The sequence below is a fragment of the Branchiostoma floridae genome, chromosome 13, assembly GCF_000003815.2.
Source record: "Branchiostoma floridae strain S238N-H82 chromosome 13, Bfl_VNyyK, whole genome shotgun sequence".
Lineage (NCBI taxonomy): Eukaryota > Metazoa > Chordata > Leptocardii > Amphioxiformes > Branchiostomatidae > Branchiostoma > Branchiostoma floridae.
The window spans coordinates 3,491,379-3,513,387 of record NC_049991.1 but is presented as its reverse complement, the minus strand read 5'-3'; the positions used below and the strand labels follow the sequence as shown (position 1 = coordinate 3,513,387).

The 22,009-nt window shown below is 42.7% G+C and overlaps 4 protein-coding genes across 4 annotated transcripts; 3 read left to right on the top strand and 1 right to left on the bottom strand.

Annotated features, from left to right (window-relative positions):
* Nucleotides 1-665: 665 nt before the first annotated feature.
* Nucleotides 666-3,199, top strand: LOC118429341. The gene is made up of 4 exons (XM_035839821.1): nt 666-881; nt 1,554-1,757; nt 1,860-1,949; nt 3,017-3,199. The coding sequence occupies exons 1-4, from the start codon at nt 726-728 to the stop codon at nt 3,197-3,199; spliced, it is 633 nt and encodes a 210-aa protein (XP_035695714.1). The 5' UTR covers nt 666-725.
* Nucleotides 3,200-5,172: 1,973 nt separating this feature from the next.
* Nucleotides 5,173-11,634, top strand: LOC118429340 (cAMP-dependent protein kinase type 1-like). The gene is made up of 11 exons (XM_035839820.1): nt 5,173-5,347; nt 5,734-5,804; nt 6,292-6,541; nt 7,112-7,347; nt 7,787-7,873; nt 8,448-8,578; nt 9,325-9,556; nt 9,938-10,103; nt 10,349-10,455; nt 10,866-10,952; nt 11,482-11,634. The coding sequence occupies exons 2-11, from the start codon at nt 5,775-5,777 to the stop codon at nt 11,632-11,634; spliced, it is 1,479 nt and encodes a 492-aa protein (XP_035695713.1). The 5' UTR covers nt 5,173-5,347; nt 5,734-5,774.
* A 1,052-nt stretch (nt 11,635-12,686) lies between these two features.
* Nucleotides 12,687-14,137, top strand: LOC118429668. Its single transcript, XM_035840253.1, has 3 exons — nt 12,687-12,757; nt 13,204-13,343; nt 13,589-14,137. The coding sequence occupies exons 1-3, from the start codon at nt 12,730-12,732 to the stop codon at nt 13,937-13,939; spliced, it is 519 nt and encodes a 172-aa protein (XP_035696146.1). The 5' UTR covers nt 12,687-12,729; the 3' UTR covers nt 13,940-14,137.
* On the bottom strand, nt 14,005-21,148 carry LOC118429667 (acid sphingomyelinase-like phosphodiesterase 3b). The gene is made up of 8 exons (XM_035840252.1): nt 21,002-21,148; nt 19,875-20,094; nt 19,263-19,368; nt 18,023-18,164; nt 16,954-17,126; nt 16,212-16,392; nt 15,464-15,591; nt 14,005-14,898 (listed from the first exon to the last, which is right to left on the bottom strand). The coding sequence occupies exons 1-8, from the start codon at nt 21,066-21,068 to the stop codon at nt 14,530-14,532; spliced, it is 1,386 nt and encodes a 461-aa protein (XP_035696145.1). The 5' UTR covers nt 21,069-21,148; the 3' UTR covers nt 14,005-14,529.
* Nucleotides 21,149-22,009: the final 861 nt, after the last annotated feature.

Below are 22,009 nucleotides of genomic sequence, written 5' to 3'. Positions count from 1 at the left end.
GCCCTACCTGTTTACTGTGTAATGCTGCGGCATCAAATGGAACAAGGGGCCCACCGGGTAGTTTACAGGCCGTTTTTTTTTTTTTTTAGTTTGAAGAGTGAGACCCCCCTACCTACGGGGCTACTTTGGGGCGCGGCTGGGTTAGTGCCCCCTGCCTCTGGTACTAGCAGCGGTGAGTTTGCAAGTTGCGGCTGTGTCGCTCACCCGATATGCACGCTACCGGAAGCTTAGAATCGACGGGACGTTCAGCCGTGCGTGGTCCACTGTACGCAGTGTTTGTCTAAAAGTAGTATGACGTCTGTCTTCTTTGTTATGGCCAGCTCAAGAATAGATCTTCAGTGAGCTAAACTTGTTCGAGATCACTTTCATTTTCACTTTCCCGTTTACCGAGTAAACGAAAGTCGATCCGACTCCTTCGTTTCTTACGCAGATGTATAAGGATTAAATGCTCCTGAACGCCTCGTGAAGTTTTGACGAAGTACGTTTGTTTTCATGCGTAAAATACCAACTAAATGAAGAAAAAATGTATGTTCATTATGTTCTCTTACTACTCAGAGCTTTTGATAATTACCGATCATTTCCGAGCTTAAAACGTGTCCAGACTGTTATATTTGAACAATCATTCTCGTGTTCAAAGGCCATCTGTTATTTGCTGTGGTTCACTCACAATAGCATTGACATCCACCTGAATAGGACAACACCAAACGTTCCTGAAAACGTCAGTTATGGGAACCAACATGGCGGACCCCAGACAGGACATGTACGACGCCCTCACACAACTCCGACAGCACATCGTCAGCGAGAGACTGGTTCTGTTCGTCGGCGAGCAACTGTCAGTACTCCCGCCGCCCGCTAGGGTGGACCACTGGTGGGAGATACAGGTGAGCTGGTTATGTTTTAGTACAAACATCTGTTAAGTGTATAACACACCCCAATGCAACATTTTCGGATTAAATCAAACAAAGGTATCACTATACAATGAATGTACACATAACACTGTTCGCATAAAAGAACTCGAAATTTGGTCTTCGCGTCACGAAGCTACTGTTCCTGTTGGCCCGGGTCCAAGTTTGTCTCCAACTGTCAATACTCCCACCATTCCCTAGGGTTGAGCCCTGGTGGGAGATACAGGTGAGCTGCTTAATGTTTTAGTGCCAGCATCTGTCAAAATGGAGGCATTGTTTCCGATCTTTTTCTATAAGTTTGTTCCTGTTGGCCCGGGTCCAAGTTTGTCCCCAACTGATAATATTCCCACCATCCGCTAGGGTGGACCACTGGTGGGGATACAGGTGAGGGGATTTACCAACATTTGTTTGTTACTTCCTTGAAAACGGAGGTATTGTTTTCGTTTTGTTAAAGATTGTTCCTGTTGGCCCGGGTCCAAATTTGTTCCCAACTGTCAATACTCCGACCGTCCGCTAGGGTGGACCACTGGTGGGAGATATGTTTTAGTACCAACATCTGTTTGTACCTCCGTGAAAATGGAGGTATAGTTTCCGGTCCGTTTTTTATATATGTCACACCTAACTCATTTGGAAACATATTTTCTACAGGATGGCATCAGTGGTATCGCCCAGCTTGAATCCGAATTTATGGCAAACCTTCCCCAGCGACCTGCCAAGGTACACAACGTCCTGCGCACCCTGGGGACGTTCCCTCTCATCCTCACAACCAATCAGGACGAACTTCTGGAGAGGCTGCTCTGGGGACGAGGGAGTCTGGGGTCTACCTTGAGGGAGAAAATTCGACTTGACCAGGTGATGTATGCAAATATCTCAAGGCCACTTTCTCATTGGTCGAAACGCTAATTGCCCATTTCTTATTGGCTCAACTACTAATGTGATTGTTTCTTGTTCCAGGTAGGACAGGTGATGAGGGACTGGCCGGACCTCCACCGGCATCTGATCGTCAAGCTGTACGGCGACACTAGCTACACAGCCCGCTGCACCGTACGTCTTCGTCCTGTGCTTACGTGACAGTAAACATACGTTATCTAGGGCTGTCAAGTATTCTTCTAGGTTAGGGTTAGAGATAGGGTTAAGAATAGGGTTAGGGGTTATAGTTGGCGTTAGAATTGTAGAGCTAGGGTTACAGTTAGGTTTAGGGTCATAGGGTGGGAATATAAATAGCTATAGAGTAAGGGGTTTGACTAGACGTATAGGGTTAGGGTTAGAGTTAAGGCTAGTTTTATAGTAATAGCTTATAGGGTTAGGGTTAGAGAGATAAGGTGAGGGTCAGAGTTATGGGGTAAAGTTAGGGTTAAAGTTAAGGTTAAGGTTAAAGTTATAGGTTTAGGGTTAGAGTTATACGGTTAGGGTAGAGTTAGGGTTAGGATTATTGTTAGAGTTAGGGTTAGAGTTATAGGGTTAGTATATAGAGTTATAGGGCTCGCATTATAGTTAGGGTAAGGATTAGGATATATATATATATATATGGGTCCTTCCATAGCCTCCATAGGAACTCATCAATATACGGTCCCCGGAAATGGCTCGGCAAGTTGGAAAATATGATTGTACAAAGTTGCTACAGTAATTACCTCCATGAAATGTCATGGAGGTTATATTTTACCCCGCGTTTGTCTGTGTGTGTGTGTGTGTGTGTGTGTGTCTGTGTGTAAACAAAATAACTCATGAACGGTTGGGTGGATTGGTTTCATACTTAGTGTGTTGGTAGTGTGTGCTGAAAGCTGGAAATGATTAGATTTTGGACCCCCTAGCGACTCCCCTTGGTACTGCAGCACAACTTCCTGTTTTGCTATCTTGGTGTTCTGAACATGCTATGGTGACGATTTTTAAACATTAAATAGCTCCTGTGCTCAGGAAGAAATGACATAAGTTTGGGCCCCCTAGCGTCTAGTTTTGGGATAGCAGGGGCATTTTTGTCAAAAACTTCTGAAGACGATAACTCAAGAAGGGAACAACGGATTTTCATGATTTTTGGTATGTTTGTACAATGATTTCTGAAACGTGTTTTCTGAATGCTACACACTTTCAACATTCCAACATTATTACAATAGGCAGAATCTCAGAAGTTCCTTGAAGGCGTCTTGTGCGGTGAACCTGATCATGACCCCGACGCAGCTGTGGAGTTTCTTGACAAAGTGTTCAAGGAACGGTCGGTCCTGTTCCTGGGTTGCGACTTACAGCATGAAGTCTACGAGCGACTCCTAGCGAGATTCGTTACAAATGCACCGGTATGAATAGTCATTTGTCTCAACATAACATTACACTGAATATATGAGTCATCTTAGGGCGCGCTACATTTGAAACAACGTTGACGCATATGTATAATGCAAAGGTATTATGCTAGTAGGAAAAGATTTTGTTTGACGTTTGGACTACATATTTTAAGGAGAAGCCAAGACCAGTTGGTGACAGTTTGAACAGCAGTACTGTCAGTACTGCATTAGTACTGCACAGTATGATTTCAGTACTGCAAGTTTGCTAATAAGAGCTGTCATAGGGGAAACAATCAAAAGTATTGAATTTTACAATATGACGACCGAAAGATGTTTGCAACTGATACCTTTCTGTTTTTTAGACGGATCTAGAATTACCCGGTAGTACGTGATACTATTCAAACAAACTTGAAGTAGCAGTGTATCTGTATCTGTATCTATATAGCCGGTATAACCGCCGTTCGGCGTAACACACCAGCTTTGCAGGCACGCGGCGCGGCAGCAGCTGGTTATATTACACCGAACAACTCGTTACCCCTAACTTTTGCACATCTATCTGCAAGCGTTCTTGAAAACTACCGAGAGAAGATGTCCCTACTGTACTTGGTGATAACAAGTACCACTCTACGATAGTTCTGGGAAAGTACGAATTTTTGAACACATCAATCCTAGGTTGGTAACTCTGGTATTTGAAGGTATGACTAGTGTGTAGCACAAACACTAGTTGTAAAATGTTCTATAAGACCTTTCACAGAGATCAGAAATCCCCGAAAAAGAAAACAGTCCTTGTCTCAACCATTGTTTCGACTTGCATAACAATGTCCAGACGTGTATCGTTTTCTTTTTTGAGGCTTTTACCTTTGACATATTTCCTAGAATGCGTTCTGATCTCTGTGAGAGGGCTTATTGACAAAGAACATACCCCCCTCACCAGGTTGACCACTACACGTTCGAGTCGTCTGGAAGCCGCAGTTTTTCCCGCCACGGCAGCCTGGTGACTCTCCAGGCCAACCTGGAACTCTGGGAGTTTGTACAGTACCTCAGCACTGGGAGAATGGAGGAGAATATACAACCGGGACAGGTGGGGGAAAGCAAGACTTTACATAAACTTACTTAATCCTCTATATCCCATGTGGGATATCAGGTCGTGAGTTTTCTACATTACTGGGTGTGTTCTGTGCTAATACCCCTGTTACATTATCCACGATTTTCATTCGGGCGTATCGATGGAAGGTCGGCCATATTTAAGATCGACAGAGGGTTGCGCGTAATTTTCACCTGAAAACCGTAAGCCATACTTTGTACTTTGTACAATTGTTGTGCAATAAAGTTATTATTATAAGCGAGGCTCGGGCGATTGTCACAGAATCGTCGTCCGATCGATTTTCGCCTAATGTGAGGGGGGTATAAGGACGGAACTGCATCCCAGGTGACCCCGATGGCCGCTAGCGCTACAAGTAGATCTCTATAGCCACAGTACTAGTGCGTCTTTATGTAGTTTTGTGACTTCCTCCTTTCCATAGGGCAACTTTGGGGATATGGTCATCGGACATATACATGCGTAGAACATGCATATAACCTATCCATTTTAATCCATGGAAATTCAGTATAGACAGTTGACTTGCGACTTTCCGTACAGTTTTAAATCGTTACTAATTTTGCTTGGCCAGAAGATATGCCTCATATTCTAGGCAGACAGCTATTGCGAAATACAGCTATTGTGAAATACATACTTTATTAGTTTTTTTTTTCCTATTTGATATTTGATATACACAAATAATGCCCACGACTAGACTTTTAACGTCTTGTGTAGTTGAAAGTTGAAATCTGCCCAGTCGGCCTAAATGCCCCTAATTTATACATCCACATAGAAGTCCTGATTTTGTCACACAGGTATATAAGTCTATCTTGTCACACAGGTGTATGAGAAGTCCTACCAGGTCACACAGGTGTATAAGAAGTTCTACTATCTTGTCACACAGGTGTACGAGAAGTCCTATCTCGGCACCCAGCGAGAAGAGTACCTTCTTCAACAGCTCGCGTTAGAGAAGCAGGCCTCGGAGATCGTCTTCCACACGTCCAGTATCACCAACGCCTTGGCGACGGACGAAGCTTTAGAGTTCATCTCTAAACCGGCTCTGCAGGACATCTACAGCAGCGACCCCTTCGGTAAAAGGAACAGGCCTAGGCCTAACGCTAGTTCACCTTTATCCGCGGGGTAACCTATATCCATTATGTAATTAGAATTTGAAATCACCGCCCGTCGACTTGATATGCCTAGATACCTGTATTTGTTAACGACGGATATAGGTACGACCGCGTATAAACGTTAACTAGCGTTACATTTCTCTAAATTTAAGGCATCGTTTTAATCATATCATAAAGATACTTTATTTTGTATGAACGCAACAATATCAGGAATATAACGTAAAATAAGAATCAGTTTTTCAGAATTACTTTTTCTTTTAACATGTTGCGAGTTCTACAAGTAATACTCAGATGTCGGATTGAATTGAATGTTTTTAATGTTATGATTTTCATTTCAAATCTATCAGGAGTGTTCACAGAGGAGCACGTGACTAGGTCCCTGAACGCAATGAAAGCCAGACGCGATAACCTCATCAAGGTACGTAAAGTATCCTTTTTACGTAAAACAAAATATTCGGAAACATAGTTGATTCCATTAATAATGTTGCATCCTTTATCTGTGATCATCTGACTTAGTTAAATCTTAAACACTATATTTCTGTATGGAATGCACTTGGGAAAAGGATAACAGTACGTTGTTGGAAACAAAAATGTTCAAAATGTTATGCTATGGTCCTACCACAAGTTTGTCCCCGTAGAATGCCGGGTAGGTCAAGGCGTCTATTCGTCCCCAGGTCCCAGGTTGATTTCAACTCCGACTTAAAAAAATTAAAGGGGCCCGGCCGTTCCCCAAAATAGCTCGGTAGCCGCATGGTAACCCACTTATTCCAGAATGAAAGTGTAGTATTACTTGCAGAAAACAACTTAAAAGATAGTGTGTTTTTTAAGTCTCTTTTGGTAACAGTACATTTACAAAATTTAACATTGGAAAAGAAACTTTATTGACCTCTGTTTTTTTATTACAGAAAATCCATGAAGGGACCAAAGTCGTTACGCTGTTCTTCTACCACGGACTGAAGGCAGAACTCGACCCCGACAGAGTTACTGACCCCAAGAAACGACAGATGGCCATCAAGAAGTACGTAGAGGTCATCAAGTTGTGTCAGACCTTCGTGTCCAGTAAGAGCTCTCTTGAGATCCGGATCGTGGACTGGAGAGATCCGGAAGAACGCAAGGAGATTGACAAAGAGAAGTTTGGGTTGGCCAGACTTAAAGGTACGACAGACATGATCAATGTTTGAAATATTTTTTTTAATGGATCTTTGACTAACTCCTGACGTCACTCCTAGATCACGTGACAAAGATGAGTGGGTCAGTAACCCTGAAGAAGGCTGAAAATACGATAAAAGATTGATGAGGGAAATTGTCACGTGGGGCATAATCAAAGTTTAACCTGTCAAAGACCACTGGCCTTTGACTCATTCCTGACGTCACTCCCAAGGTCACGTGACAGAGATGAGTGGGTCAGTATTCCTGAAGAAGGCTGATGATGTACTTAAAAATTGTGGAATTTTTGTTATTGAAAAAACAGTTTAAACTTTGTTCATGCAACCTCCCTCTAAAAACGTTTCGTTTCAAATGCTGTTAAGAAATCTAGAAAGACTTAGTACAGATTTCCAACTACATTTTTATATCCATGAATAGTCGGTACGTCACTGAGTAAAGGGAATCTTTTTTCCACTGACGTTTCTGTCACCTTCCTCAGGGCAATTCTGATTGGTTCACATGTTTGTACTGCAGCGATAGGTGTCGCTACTTACAATTTTCTTTTTTATATATATCTAGGGGGCGAAGACGAAGCAATTTTCCACGGCCACCCGGCTACAGCTGGCAAGAAGGCCTTTGCCGTGCAGCTGATCGCCATCAACGGAGAGGAGACCGCCAGGAAGAGGAAGATTTACGAGAAATCTCGCGAGAGGTCGTGGAGTCCCGAGGATTCCGTGAGACGGCTGTTGCAGGAGGTGCTGGGCGCTAACAGGGAACTTGTGGAGAAACATGGTTTAGACATGTCTGCTATCAAGGTATGGGTAAAAGTGGTAAAGTAGTTACATTGACATTAGGTTATTATCTTGTTATATTGTCTAGGGTCATTGTATTTGAAGGATAAGCCCATCCCTCTCCTTTCACCGCCTTTTATCTCCCCAACGGAAGTCATATCAATTTTTACACCTGGGTGGACTGATGAAAGTCATGTAAGGGACCTTTCCCATAGGCGTACGATCTGTGGCATGTCATCAAGGGACCAAAAACCCTAGCGATCGACGCCATACAGTTTACTGTGATTGCTCTTGAAAACATCATTACAGAGATTGTCATACCTTTCGGTTTTTAACATAGGTGTAAAATTGGTTTTCATATCTTTTACCATTTGAAGCAAAGTCAGGGTACAGCTTTGCATCATAGTATTGTTTTGCGCTAGTAATGTTGAATGATTTCGTGCTTGTCTTTTTCTTTCTTCAGAAGGAGGACCTGGAGATGCTACAGAACATGAGTGAGATTCACCTGCTGACAAACAAGAAGCTGGACCAAGGAAGTAACTTCATCAAGGTGTGTCTTAGTAAATTTCACCACATTCACTTTATATCCATTCGATATTTTATGTGTTTTCTTGCACTGATACATAGGCTTAATATATTGACTATGATATCACAATACAGATTTTAGATTCCCGTGATAGATTTCATCCGTTTGGTATGGCTGGATACCAAAATTCGTTATTCACAACCACATACTTTTCAAGAGATGTATTGACGACCGTTTGTCCCCTTCTTCAAGGCAAAATGACTGGGTCATTTCATACTGCAGTGAAATGTTATCAGGTTGCTATTAAACAACGCAATCGAAAACGTAAAATAATGTCACAAATATAAATGTAGGTGGAAAAAATTCCGATTGGGGCTGTATTGTTTGCAGTTACACCTGCATGTAACTAGTTAATTGCAAGGCAAAGTGAACCAGTAAATTATTCAACACATCGGATCTTGAGAACTCGTGGTTCAATAAGGACCGTTGTTATCAAGATTTGAAGTATTCTGGGGCCATTTATGAAGATTTTCCTTCTTTCCTGAAAATGTTTCTAAAATTATTTGTTTGGAAATCATAACCTACCTCCATTTCTCAGATTGGCAGTGGTAGTTTCAGCACAGTACACAAGGCGTCCCGACAGGGTCGTATTGTGGCGGTCAAGATTCTCAATGACGTCCAAACCACGAAGGACCTCAAGGCTTTTCAAGATGAATTCAAACTTTTAAGGTACTAATAGGCAATGTCATAAACATTAGATTATCGTTGTAAGAATATCCCATACAAGTATTACATTTCATAGATCGTACAAGTTACACAAACTCTTATTAATACATAACTTCATCACATCTTGATCCTGCTACCAGCATATGTCTGTTTTTTGGTTTTGTTTCGTTTTGTTCTGTATAACCGGTAAAGAGACATGATGGTCTTTTATACGGAAAGTCCGAGTAATAGATAATAGATAGTACAAACTGAATAAGATGACTTTCTAGCTTGATCCTCTCACACAGGTTCATATCCCCACCTTTTACCAGAACTGTGGTGGGATCTTTAAGTTAACGTGCTCAATGTGAGGTGAGACACGGTACTTTAAGGTTGGGTCATACATGCGTATATATTCAAGTCCGATTGAGGTGCGTATGAAGCTCTTACTTTCTCTCTACCAGGCTCTACTGACAGGTCGCGGGAAAAATAGTACAAATTTGACAAATAAAGATACATAACATGCCAGATGAGTTAGCTGACCAAGAAGTATGGTTAGCGACCTAGCTAACTCGTCCGACATGTTACCAATTTCTATTAATTTTACAACGACCTGTGGAGCCTGGTGGAGGCAAATACTCCCATGCGCGCCTCATACGGACTTAGATATATACGCAGGTGTGACCCCACCTTTACGTTCCATTCCCGGACATCCTTAAGACCCTAACCAAAACTACTCAGTGTCGAGTTGCCACCATTGTCCTCCACAGAGACATGAAGCACCCCAACATCGTCCAAGTGGAAGACTGCATCGTTCAGGACAACAGACTGGGTATCATCATGGAGTTCATGGCAGGAGGGAACCTCCGGGACCATCTCCGGAAGTCCGGAGCTCAGGAGAAGGACTTCGTACTGGGGTTCGCCAAACAGATAGGTCTCGCACTGGAGTACCTGCACCTGAAGGACGTCATGCACAGGGACGTCAAACCGGAAAACGTTTTCGTAAGTCACTCACTCACTCACTCACTCACTCACTCACTCACTCACTCACTCACTCACTCACTCACTCACTCACTCACTCACTCACTCACTCACTCACTCACTCACTCACTTACTATCCGGATTATCGTCTGTTGTTCCCCATCTCATAGGGATTAGACGTGCCTGCACGTAGATGAGAGGGCTTGATGGCAGCTCACCAGCGTCCTCTAGATCTCATCTGGGTTGACACTGTGAAGGTTGAGGAAGTGTATGTCTTCATCAAAATGTCTATTATGGCACATGTAAATGATAAGGCCTCATCAGTTTATAGTTTATGTGATAACGCCTCCTTCCCTGTCCTCGCTAAAGATGCTAACATTCAAAATTTAACGTGCTTATCAGATTTCAGAGGACCACAGTACCTTCAAGTTGGGTGACTTCGGTCTGGCCAGAGTGACCGAGGGCACGCGGCAAACCAAGACACTCATCGGATCCTACCGCTACATGGCACCGGAAGTGATGTCATCGCGCGGCCACTACTCCAAAAAGGCAGACGTTTACAGTTACGGTACGCCAAAATGGTTTTACTCTTTGGTAATTTGTAACCCCGTTTGTGTTGGTATACGCTTGAAAGTTGTCTCAAGTAGATTAGGTGCCTAATAGTATCTAAAAGGGTAAATATTGTCCGTAGCCTTTTTAAGGCTGTAGGGGTAGTGGGTTGTTATCCACTGTGTCTATTGGAAGGGAACGCCCATCCCTCTCCTTCCACCGCTTTTTACCTCCCCAACCGAAGTGTTTTGCTTCATTTTGCAGCGTTGTGCTTGATCGAGCTCATTAAAGGAGAGATGGTGTTTCCTGAGATCGCTATACATAAGGATGCGATGGACGAGAAACTACGCGGTGGGCAGCCTGACACTCCGGTAAGTGGCCAAAGGGTTTGTAAGCTTGGTGGAATGAATGTAAATGTTGATAGTACTGATGATACCTATTTCATTGGCATGTTTCTATTGAACTTGAAGATCGGGAGAAAAGGTGTACCTTTTTCTAATGTATACTCAAGGTTAGAAGTTAGTGTACGATCAATCACGAAAATAGCTGTACACTCAACAAAGTTTTAAAGATATCAAATATATACAGTTTTGTAAGTATGGAAAGGAAGAGGATTCTCACAGTGGTAAAGTATAATGATGTACTTTCATCGTGTTCCTCTAGATGGAAGTAAAAATACCCATCAAGTCCGCAGTTCTACATATGTGCAAAATATCTCTACTAAGATCTACTAAGTATTAAGTCATACATGAGAGTCCGATCTATTTTGTACTTTATATAGAAAAACTGCGATGAGTATGGGCCAAGGATGAAACCAACCATAGAACGATGTCTGAAACCAGAAGCACAACGACCGTCCATGACCAAGGTAAGATACAAAATTGCGTTGCCAATAGCAATCATATTTTTAATCTCGTCGTCTTGTTATTGTGCTCAGCCGTTGTGTCAGTATAACTCGGGTACGATTCGCAGGCTACATTTAACCTATAACAACGCTCTCATGATTTTATTAGGCTGTAGAACAAGTGATAATACTAGCCAAATGTTTGTGTTACATGGGATAGATACTTTTGAGGAAAGGAAGAGAAAACTAACGCATGATTTTTACAACGTATCCCTACATCTGAAAACAACATCATCCCACGGTTATTCCACTCAGATGCCTTCATCCACAGCATATTCTGGACACAATACATTAAATATGATATACAAAAGCCCCGGCTGATCCCACTCAACTTTTTATTGTAAATAAGACTGTATTCGTGTTGTTGTATTGAGTGTGTCTTTTGATTTTCTTGTTCACGTGATGTGGGCCAAGTGCCTGCAATAAAAAGTTGAAATGTTATCAATAATCAACGAAGTATGTTCAACATTAGGTAGAATTGTTTTCTAACCAGGTGTTGCAGATGCTGTTTGGAACTGCACCTGTGACAACAGACACGGGACACCTGGAGCTTCTTTGTCTGGGTACCGGAGACGCTGTAACTGGTAAGTCTGCATGGAAACTTTTCACAAACGTCCTACGTGGTATATCTTCGAATTTCGGTTGACGAGTCACTTTTCTGTATGGAAATCATAACTAAACATCATAAAATAGTCTTCGTAATTTGATCTCATATATTATTATCTTTATTCTAGCTGCATTTGAGGGAAATCCCAGCTCTTCAGCGATGGTCATGTTCAATGGCTCCCCGGTTATGCTGATAAATGTCGGTCTGGGAGTTCTCCGTTCCTGTCAGGAACTTTCAGGTTTGTTTGGTTGCTTGCTTGTTTATTTGTTTGTATTGAACGCAACACACCAGGTTTGTACTGAAGAGTACCAGCTTCATATCTAGACAGGTGTAATTGATCCACGCACACCGAAAAGGACTCCTGCTTTTTCGATAAATGTGATAGGTTCTTTAACGTGCTTGAGGTGTGGCTCTCTCATAACGTCCTATTCGAGGGACCGCCCTAACCGAAGTTGGGATAGATGTGACTGAGTGTGTACGGTTGGCGTGAGGTTGTCCATTACCATTTGCCTACGAAGTTAGGTACTCATCTTTACCTGAGTGAAGTAAGGAAAGTCGTGTAAAGTGCATTTCTCAAGGTACAGCGTCAGGAGATCCAAACCCCTTCCGAAAAAGTAGATGATGCTAAGGCTCACATATTGCATGAATGAATACCACATTACAGGACAGCTGCCGAACCTGGTTTTCATATCCTCACGCCATTCCGACCACGCCGGTGAGCTATCAACACTGGTGACTCAAAAGCTCATTCGACAAGACGAGCCACAAGGGGACAGTGCCCATCTGACGATTCTCTGTCCAGAGAACGCCCTAACCTCCCTACAGCAGCGATGCCAGGATGACTGTTGTGACAAAATGGTATGAATCACTTATTGTGTACCTTTATGATCATCATTATCATCCCTAAGCTTTTCTGACTCGGGGCAACGTCCTGGCAAATCTAGGGCACTGAAACGTAAAATTGAAATATTTGAAGAAAGTGCGCACCCCTACTTCGCTGATATTGAACACATTTTGGATGAATTCATCGATGAATGTCTTTATCTATTTCAGGGAGAACGGATCACGTGGATTTGCTGCGAACCAGACAAAATATACAAGGTTAACACCTTCGCAGGAAGTCTTGGGGTTCAAATGGTTTCTAGTTCATCCAAAACGGCAGGTTGGTACCTTATCATATACATTGAAGCGGAAAGAGTATAATGTCGTATTTTCATGTTATAGTGTATGGTATGATATCATTAGTACAATGGATAGTTTGCAACAATCATAATACGGGCATGTAATATTTTACTTTATGTAGAGATCAACTTTAATGTTGTATTCTATTAACGTGATAGTACATTGTGAGTTTAGTAAATTACATTATGGAAAAATCATACTGTACTCCAATTGAATAAAATGGAATCAACCAATCAGTTATCTTCAGCTGTCTGATCCTGTCTCTCTGGACACATGACGTCAGCAATAGGTCAAAGGTTGTTGAAAGTCGATATCAACCCCCGTCTGTGTTTGAGAGAAGGCTGGTGCGCCCTGGTGTAGACCTCTTTACTCTTCTCTCAAAGCAATCGTGTTCGGTTTCATTCAATACTATTTTATTTTCCTAAGGATTTGTACTCTACAACAATGAACGTCCACTGCTGCGCTATCTGGTGTACAGGGGAACTGGACAAGTCAGTGTTTCGGACACTGGTCATGAGATGGTGACTGTCGTGGAAGCAGACAATACATTGACTGGCATTGAGAAGGTGAGACGAGCAAACAACGTTATCTACCTGTTTACAATGCTTGCTCCAATATGCATTTCAATCAAAATAAGTCTGACTGTATAATGTTTTCAACGTGACTTTCTCATTCAAGACCGTTGTCGATAGTCTTGATCTTTTTCTTTTTAATCCGCGCACACGTGTATGGAGAAGAGTAGGTGCGACCAAGTGTGCTTCGTTGCTGTAGATATCTCATCAATGAATGGCCAATGTTTCATCTCTCATAGATTGGCGATAACTTGTATATGGTCGGCACCGCAAAGACAAAGGGAAAAGAACAAGCGCCAAAACTCCGCTTCCTCGAGCGTGGTGAAACAGTACTGCTAACGGCTTCCCCAGCAAACCGTGTCAGCGCCGCCGTTATTGGTGGAGAGCTCGCACCAATGGCTGAGAGCGACTCAAGCGACATTGCGCAATACGCAAAGGTCGTTAGTGTTGTTGAAGATGACACGACGGAAGCAGATAGGCCAGAGGAAAGTGAGTCTTCCCGGTATCTACACACCACGACTGATTTGCAAGGCACAGAAGACAAACTCGACGACACGTACCCGAGTGTTCGAGACGCCGTGTCGTCTTAAGAAATGTTTTAAAGACGTTTCATAACTTAAGTACGTATAGACGTAAAGGTTGTCCTTAGCATCAGTGACATGCCATCATTTATTCATGATATAGGGACCTGTCCATATTTCTGTAGTATTGTTAGTGGCGCAGTAAGCAGTCTCCTTTTTATGTTACATTGGATTTACAAGGAGTATTAAAGAATATGTGTCAATGTTTTACTATAGATTTTAGATACTTTTCTATAATTGGTCTTTATTAGATTGTTAGCAAACTAATAGATTGAGCAAAACGCAGACTCATGTCTGCAAGTGTTTTTTTTATAAAGATTGATCTGGCTCAAACTTTGCAATAAAACACTGGTGTAACACTATACAACATCACATATTGTTTTCACGAATATGTTTAGCAAATATGATAACAACTATAGTCAAATCATATCACAAACAGATTTCCAGCTAAACATTCTTTAACGTTTGACAACTCTGATGTTTAAACAATTCAAAACAATAAAGCAAATGTCTAGTAACCATCCTGAATCACTTTTAGCAAACAGATTTCGCGATTATTTGCACATTACTGTATCATACCCCAATAGTGTTTTTAACTGTCAAGCTGCTAGGGCAAAAGCTGCCACAACAAACGGGATAAACATGGAAACTCGAGCAACATTCGCGCCACTCGAAGGTGCGTCGATACACTCCTGATACTTGTCGTAGTCGACTTCCTTGATAGCACAGAGCTGGGCCACTTTACAGTCCCCTTCGCAAGTAGACCGGTCGTGGCTTACCGAGTTGTAGAGATAGTACTTCTCGAAGTTGTCGGATGACGAATTGCTGAAACTGTCCAGGAGGTTCTGAAGCGATGCTGGTGAAGCATCGGGGAGGTTGAAGGCTTGTTTCAGGCTGTACTCGTGTCCCCAAAGCGGGGATCCCTGCATGTTAGCCAGAGCCAGGTTGGAGTAGTACTGGTTTACATCCTAGTGTGGGAGGGGGGGGGGGACATGTTAGTATGTCTGGGACCGCAATGTTAGCAGCGACACCTAGCTGCAGTGTGGAATAGTACGAGTCTGGATTGCCCTGAGGAGGAAAGTGAGAGACGGTCACCGAAACTTCGGCTGTTGATTTTAAATAGATCTTGGTGAATTAAGACTTGTTACCCAGTGATTTTTCAACCTGATGAGATTATTCACAAACACTTGATTCAGCCTCAAAAAATTTCATTTTGTTCTGGCGTAAAACAAACCAGACCAGACCAAGGACTGACCAATTCCATGCTTCTGTGACGTCATTGTACGTAGATAGATGATTTTTTTAGACTTTCTGCAACTTTTGATCTACATGTTTTATCTACATATCGTGATGTCACAGAAAAGGTGAATTGCTCATTCCTTGGCAAAGACTTAAGTTGAGCAGTCGACAATTTTTCGGTAGGCCCATTTTTTTATTAAAAGACAATAAGATTCTTTCTCAGTGCTTTACCTCCAATGTAACAAAAACTGGGTTTAAGTAGAGCGATCCAATAAGTTGCCTTATCGCACTGACCGTTAGATCGCCTGTGGTCTTGTCGTAGCTGACCAGTCTGATCCCAGGGTTGTTCGCGCCAACTCCACCAAGAGTGGTCATCCATGGGGTCACGGCTGGGGCCAGCAGCATTGAGTTCACGGCCCTACCTGGACAAACAAACAAACAAAAACATGATTGTGTATAATCAAAACGCATTTACCGCATCTTAACACAATCTATTTGTAGAAAGGGTAAAGGCAACCCCATAGTATTTTCAATGCATAGAAGCAGCGGGTTGTTAGCCACTGTGTCTCCTTCCACCGCCTATTACCTCCCCAACCGAAGTCAGGTGCCCATTTTTACACCTGGGTAAAGTGAGGAAATTCATGTGCCTTTTTCTATGACAAAAGGTCTAGCTAGAAATGTCAGGAATCAAATACTTATCCTTTCTATCTCTAGTCTTCTACGATCCTCTACCCTACCTATCCCACCACACAACAGGACAAATGCAGGCGAGTAGGCCGTGTTCTGTGTTCATGGAACTCACAGTTAGCACCACAAACATCCAACCCGTTTCTGAATAATAAAAAACACACGGGCGGGTCCACCACGTGCAACACACAACCGCGTGGAGATCGAGCAGCTTATCATCCAACATGACCGTTCGAATGTTCGAACGCGGGTCCTGTGACGTCACGTGAAAACGATCTATTAGGAACACAAAGAAAGATATTTCGACACCATAAAGACAGTCTACTTCGAAGCTGAATGGTTGTCGTCCTCTCACCTTGATCGTCATAGAAAAGCCTAAAACTGTCGAGGTGTTGATGGGCAAAGAACTGGCCCTTGATGACGTCAGCATATCTGGCGACGATCTGCAGGTAGCGCCTGTTGTATTCTGGGTAGAACCAACTCTTGCCCTTGGATCGTTCGAAGAACCCTGGTGGCACGTGACCAATCAGGAACACCTACGGGAGAGAACGTTGTTATGAAACACGTTTTTGGCAACTCCTCAGGTAATTTCTGTCTCGTAGACGGTTGTCGCCTCACAAAATGGTCGTCGCCTTTTTATGTATTGCACGTACTCTCTGTTCACATCTTATGTTTTTGTCGTAGTTGATACAGGGCTAGGGTTTAGGCTTCTTGATTCGGCTTCAAACCCGAGTTGATGCACGTTCCTTTTTTTCGATAAATGTTTACCATTCATACAGCTGAACATTTTTACTTGAAATGTTGCGTTATGTACGTTTTTGCATTTTTGTCAGCCCCCCTAAAAGCTACGAAACGCTCGGATATGGAATATTGATCGGTCAGTGACACATGACAATGACCATTCGAAAAAGTAATTCGCGACCCTTTACCAGGCGGAAAACTGCGACGCCTCGGTGACGAAGTTTACGTTTCTTTTATGTATCGTCTGTGTATTACGTGTCAATGCATTGAATGTCCAAATGAATACAGTATTTAGTCTATAGATCTCTGTACGCATAGTCTATATCCTTTAGTAAGAAAGAAGAAAATTGACAAACCTTCTCATTGTCGGTTTGTGCTTGTTGCAAAACGCCTTCTAACCAGGCAAACTGCCCTGCTGGATCCGTGTTGTCGTCTGTAGGCGCAGTCACCTTGTCGTTAGTGTAGTAGTACACGGTGTTCAGCCCAACGAGCCTGAGACCGGGGCTAATCAGCACCGTGTAATAAGCACCTGTAGTGGTGAGGACGAACAAAAACTGTGAAATATAATCTTAATTGTTTTAAGAAACTATTCGATAGCACCTGTAGAACGCAAAACCTTGCTTTTAGTATAAAAAAAAGGGGAAAAGTCCACTATACGCAGACCACACGTAGCCTCATTCTGGATCAACGTTGTATCAAACTGTATCTACATAACGTGACGTAACGAAAGCAGTGGATTGCTTTTTCCTTAACAAAGACTGAAGTTGGACAATCAGAAACTTGCCAGCGACTCCAATTGTGAATGTCGGACACTTCGGCACATGGACACTTCGGCCCCCTGGCAATCAGGACACTTCGGCCCCAAGCCGAGGACACTTCGGCCCCAAGCCGAGGACACTTCGGCCCCGGGTCCAGTCCACGATAGTTAACTAACACGTAGCCCGAGTTGACTAAATAACGTATAATTTTAGGACGTATGATTTTACAGGAAAGCGTGTTGGCTGTTACAGATGTTACTGTGGTAGGTAAGTGTGTTTGCTATTTTTCAAGACTTATTTATTTGTTTCAAGACTTAATGCTCAATATGTTTTATCGTTGCATTTCACATAGCTTTTCAATTAATTTGTACACTCCATAGCACGCCCACGCACATAAGAACTAGCGGGGCCGAAGTGTCCTCTGAGCCTGGGCCGAAGTGTCCTCGGCCTGGTGCCGAAGTGTCCTGGACTTGGGGCCGAAATGTCCGGGCCGAAGTGTCCATGTGCCGAACTGTCCTGACACCTCCAATTGTTTGTGTTGGCAATGGTAGGTCAACTTTGATGCAGAATGAATTCTACGAAACGGATGAACTTTCAAGTTATCATTGCCTTCTTGGTTGAGGTAGAAAAATACCGATTAGTGACAAATAAGAGCACATATGCGTACCGTTAACGAATGTGTTCATCACATCAGATGGCAGCCAGCTGGGAACATTCCACATGTTCCAGGTGGCGTTGTAAACCGTGTTGGGAGCAGGTGGCATCTGGTGCTTCGGGTGGTAGTCGTGATTACCGAACACGGGGTACACCTGAAAGACACGTCATCTGACAGGTGAATGAAGGTTATACGACGACACCATGATGGTGTAACGTCGGCATATACACCTTTCTCACGCGGCGGCCATGATAGATCTAAAACGAGTTCAATGTGGCAAACAAAAGGCTGTCCATCATAATTAGCAGTTCGACCAATGGTAGCCTGCCAATTAGGAAATCGACCAATAAGTGAATGGCTGCAAATTCGTTAAAAATTTGCATTATTATGTTTTTATTTTGCATCTCTTAATGGAGTATGGGGTCCGTCTACACTACTCTAAATTGCTACATTTTTCGGTGCATAACACTTCTTGTAATATTTATTATTCCATCTTATGTCATGAAAATTTGTGTGGTTTGGGGGAAAACTAAATGGGACCTGATTTTAGAAATAAGTTTTGTCTGTTTGCCTCATTGACCTCTTCTTCGATCTATCATGGCCGCCGCGTGAGAAAGGTGTATTGGTGTATGGACGCCATGTTGGTGTATGGACGCCATGTTGGTGTATGAACACCATGATGATGAAGCGGTGCCATGTTGGTGTAACGACGCCATGTCATTCTTTGGCATCTTTAATCCATCAACATGGCGGACGTTAGATTGGTCACGTGATTGCAAACATCATCAAACACTATACACCTTTCTCACTCGGCGGCCATGATAGATCGAAGAAGAGGTCAATGAGGCAAACAGACAAGACTTATTTCTAAAATCAGGTCCCATTTAGTTTTCCCCGAAACCATACAAACTTTCATGATATAAGATAGAATAATAAATATTATAATTAGTGTTATGCACCGAAAAATGTAGCAATTTAGAGTAGTGTAGACTGGTCCCATAGTCCCTAAAAAGATGCAAAATAAAAACATAATAATGCAAATATTTGACGGACTTCACTTATTGGTCGCTTCCCTAATTGGCAGGCTATCATTAGTTGAACTGCTAATTATGATGGACAGCCTTTTGTTTGCCTCATTGAACTCGTTTTAGATCTATCATGGCCGCCGCGTGAGAAAGGTGCATACGTCATTGGACATCTTGTGAGATATTGGTTATGAAATTAAGAAAAAATGTAATCTGAGCGGCCCTACCTGTGTGTTCGGGAAAACAGATCGAAGAAGGTCCGTCAGGTTCCCAATAATGGTCAGCACCACGTCCGTGTTCATCTTGTCGTTATAGATATGAGGAGTGTCGTCTCTAGAGAGTAAAAGAAATATGATCAAAGAACTGATTGCAAATTCAGTGGAATAGCTGAACACTGCTACAAAACAAAACAAAATAAAGGAGGGCGCATTTCATTGATAGCAAATAGAACAGTGACAGTATAACATCGGTCTAACATATGACAAATCAATCTGTTAGAATGGATTTGTACCAAAACTAACCATATGAGGTAGTCATTTCTTGTTTGGACTATCGTTAAACATGTAATAGATAAATCGAGGGGGGGGGGTCCTTTTTTAACCTCCTCTTGGACTTAACAGCCACACAGGCATTTTGTCGATGAAATGTCAAAGGCCCCTGAGACATAAACAAATCACTTTGAGTCAATGGTCTAGACCAGCACTTTTTTCTAGTCAGGGGCCTTTAACTTTATATAAATTTAACATATTACCCACAATTCATCTTGCTGCACATGCGTCCTCGGAACGGTGAACCTGCTTATAGTCATATTACGTAACTGTTATATTCAAATAACTCACCCTGTCCAGATAATAAAGTCAGGGTTGGGTTGAATGGCCTTCATGGCGTATACGGTGTCGTTGATAAGTCGCCAGGGGGCGTCGCAGATGTAGTCCCCCCATTCCCCGGGATCGTTCGGCGTGGGCTGGCCGGCAGTCTGGGAATCACAGATCGTCCCGTTCTCCGCGCCGTCCAGGTACGTGAAGTCATAGTGGAAGTCTGTCACGTGCCAAAACACACCTGTGGTGATAGTAGAAACCACCTGTTATTCACAGACCTCTTTACGAATCCCATTGCATGCTGGGAGACGCGGGACCTTCTGGGCGGTAAGCAACATCATGACCATGACAACGCATATGCGATGCATGCGTTTAAGTCTATGTTGACATGACAATTATGCGCTACCCACAATGCCCCGCGTCTCCCAGCATACATGCATCTCTCGGACAATGACAAATTATGTCTGATCTCAAAATATATTTGAAAATTGATACCTTAAAACATTGTTTGCCACATTTTTGCATACTAGTACATTTTGTACTACGGCACACTTGTCCGATACTGTAAATGCAGAAATGTTCGCGGTGGATTAATTTTCACGGTAACCACTTCACCGCGAACTTAAATCCATCGCGAACATTTTTATATTAGTCTGCAGTGTATTACCTAGAAATTAAAACCACCGCGAAAAGTCCTTTTTCCCGCTACTACGAAATCAAATCCCCGCGAACTTAAATACATTTACAGTATGTGATATGGCGCAAACTCAGCAGTACCATTAATGATCTGTCCCTACAAACGCCTTACCTATGACATCATTGAGTTCAAAGGGGGTTCCCCGTGTGGTGTACATGTACTGCACCTCTCTTTAACCTTACCCCTCCCCCAATACTCCTCATACGCTCAGTTACGTGCTAATGTTTAAATGCTAATTGAGTGATTACTTGTATTGAGAGAAAATTAGATTGATAACATTGTACCAACGGACGTTCTTCATATCAAACGTTTTCATATTTATATCTAAAAGTCATAACATTCCCTCAACATATTCAGAGTCCATATTCCGCGTACTTACTGTTATCAGTTTGGGCCGAAATGCAAGGGGAGAAAGATGAATAATGAGTTAATACTGAATGACTGTACAAACCGTCTGCGCTACAGTGTACAGCTAGTACACACAGCACAAGTGTTGTGAAGAGTGTAGATCTCCCCATGGCTGATACTGGAAGCACTCGGTACTAGAGTGAATCACACACCTTCGGCAGACTGACCTCTTCAGCTCTAAACAAGTATGGCAACACGTCACTCTAAAAACCTGCGGCCCCTCCCAAGTTGATCATTTACATGAAGACCTTTATTGTGCATTTTTGCCGAACCAAGCTAAGCACAGGTCACAATAATATAAAGACAAAACATACATGTAGGTTTAGTATCATAGATCTGGCTTCTTCTAGCTTGTTGGTAATCTGGAAAATGTAGGATGTATGGGAAAATGTATAGTTTAGCAATAAAAGTTGCTTTGTTAGAACGCACGAGGAATTGCATTTTTCAGTTCTACTCATACGTCTTAAGTGAGGGACTCAGTCTACTAAATTATAGGTTACTGGATAAAATATTTCTGTCATTAACATGCACCGTACAATCTACAAAGACGAGCACTTCATCTCCTACGTCATGACTGTGTTTACAAAATTGACAGATAATTTAAATGAATCTCGGCACGAACGGACTTCGTTGAGGAAATACTGAACTTGTCATTTGGCAAACGTTACATCGAGTATTGACGGATGTGCTCTCAGTTGAGCATGAAAACGAAAGGACGTCGCCCTTATGACGTCGCCCCCTCCCCCCTGAGCGACGAAACTTTAGCCCCTCGAACTTTTGCCGTCAGGCACATGACCGCTTGTGACGTCATCCCCGCAGCCTTGTAGGCATTCTGAGAAACCACTTTATCGGTGGGTTATTGATGTTTCCGGTTTGTGGTATGGTACCTGTATGTATCTGTATAGTAGCCTCTACCAGGCTCCGCGGATCAGTGATCTAATTGTAGAAATATAAATTGGACAAATAGAGTCTATAGTACGCTATTATTCGCCATTCACTACGGTGATCGCGGGCCCTCAAGCGGGCTGAAGCCTATCGCTTCATGAAACTA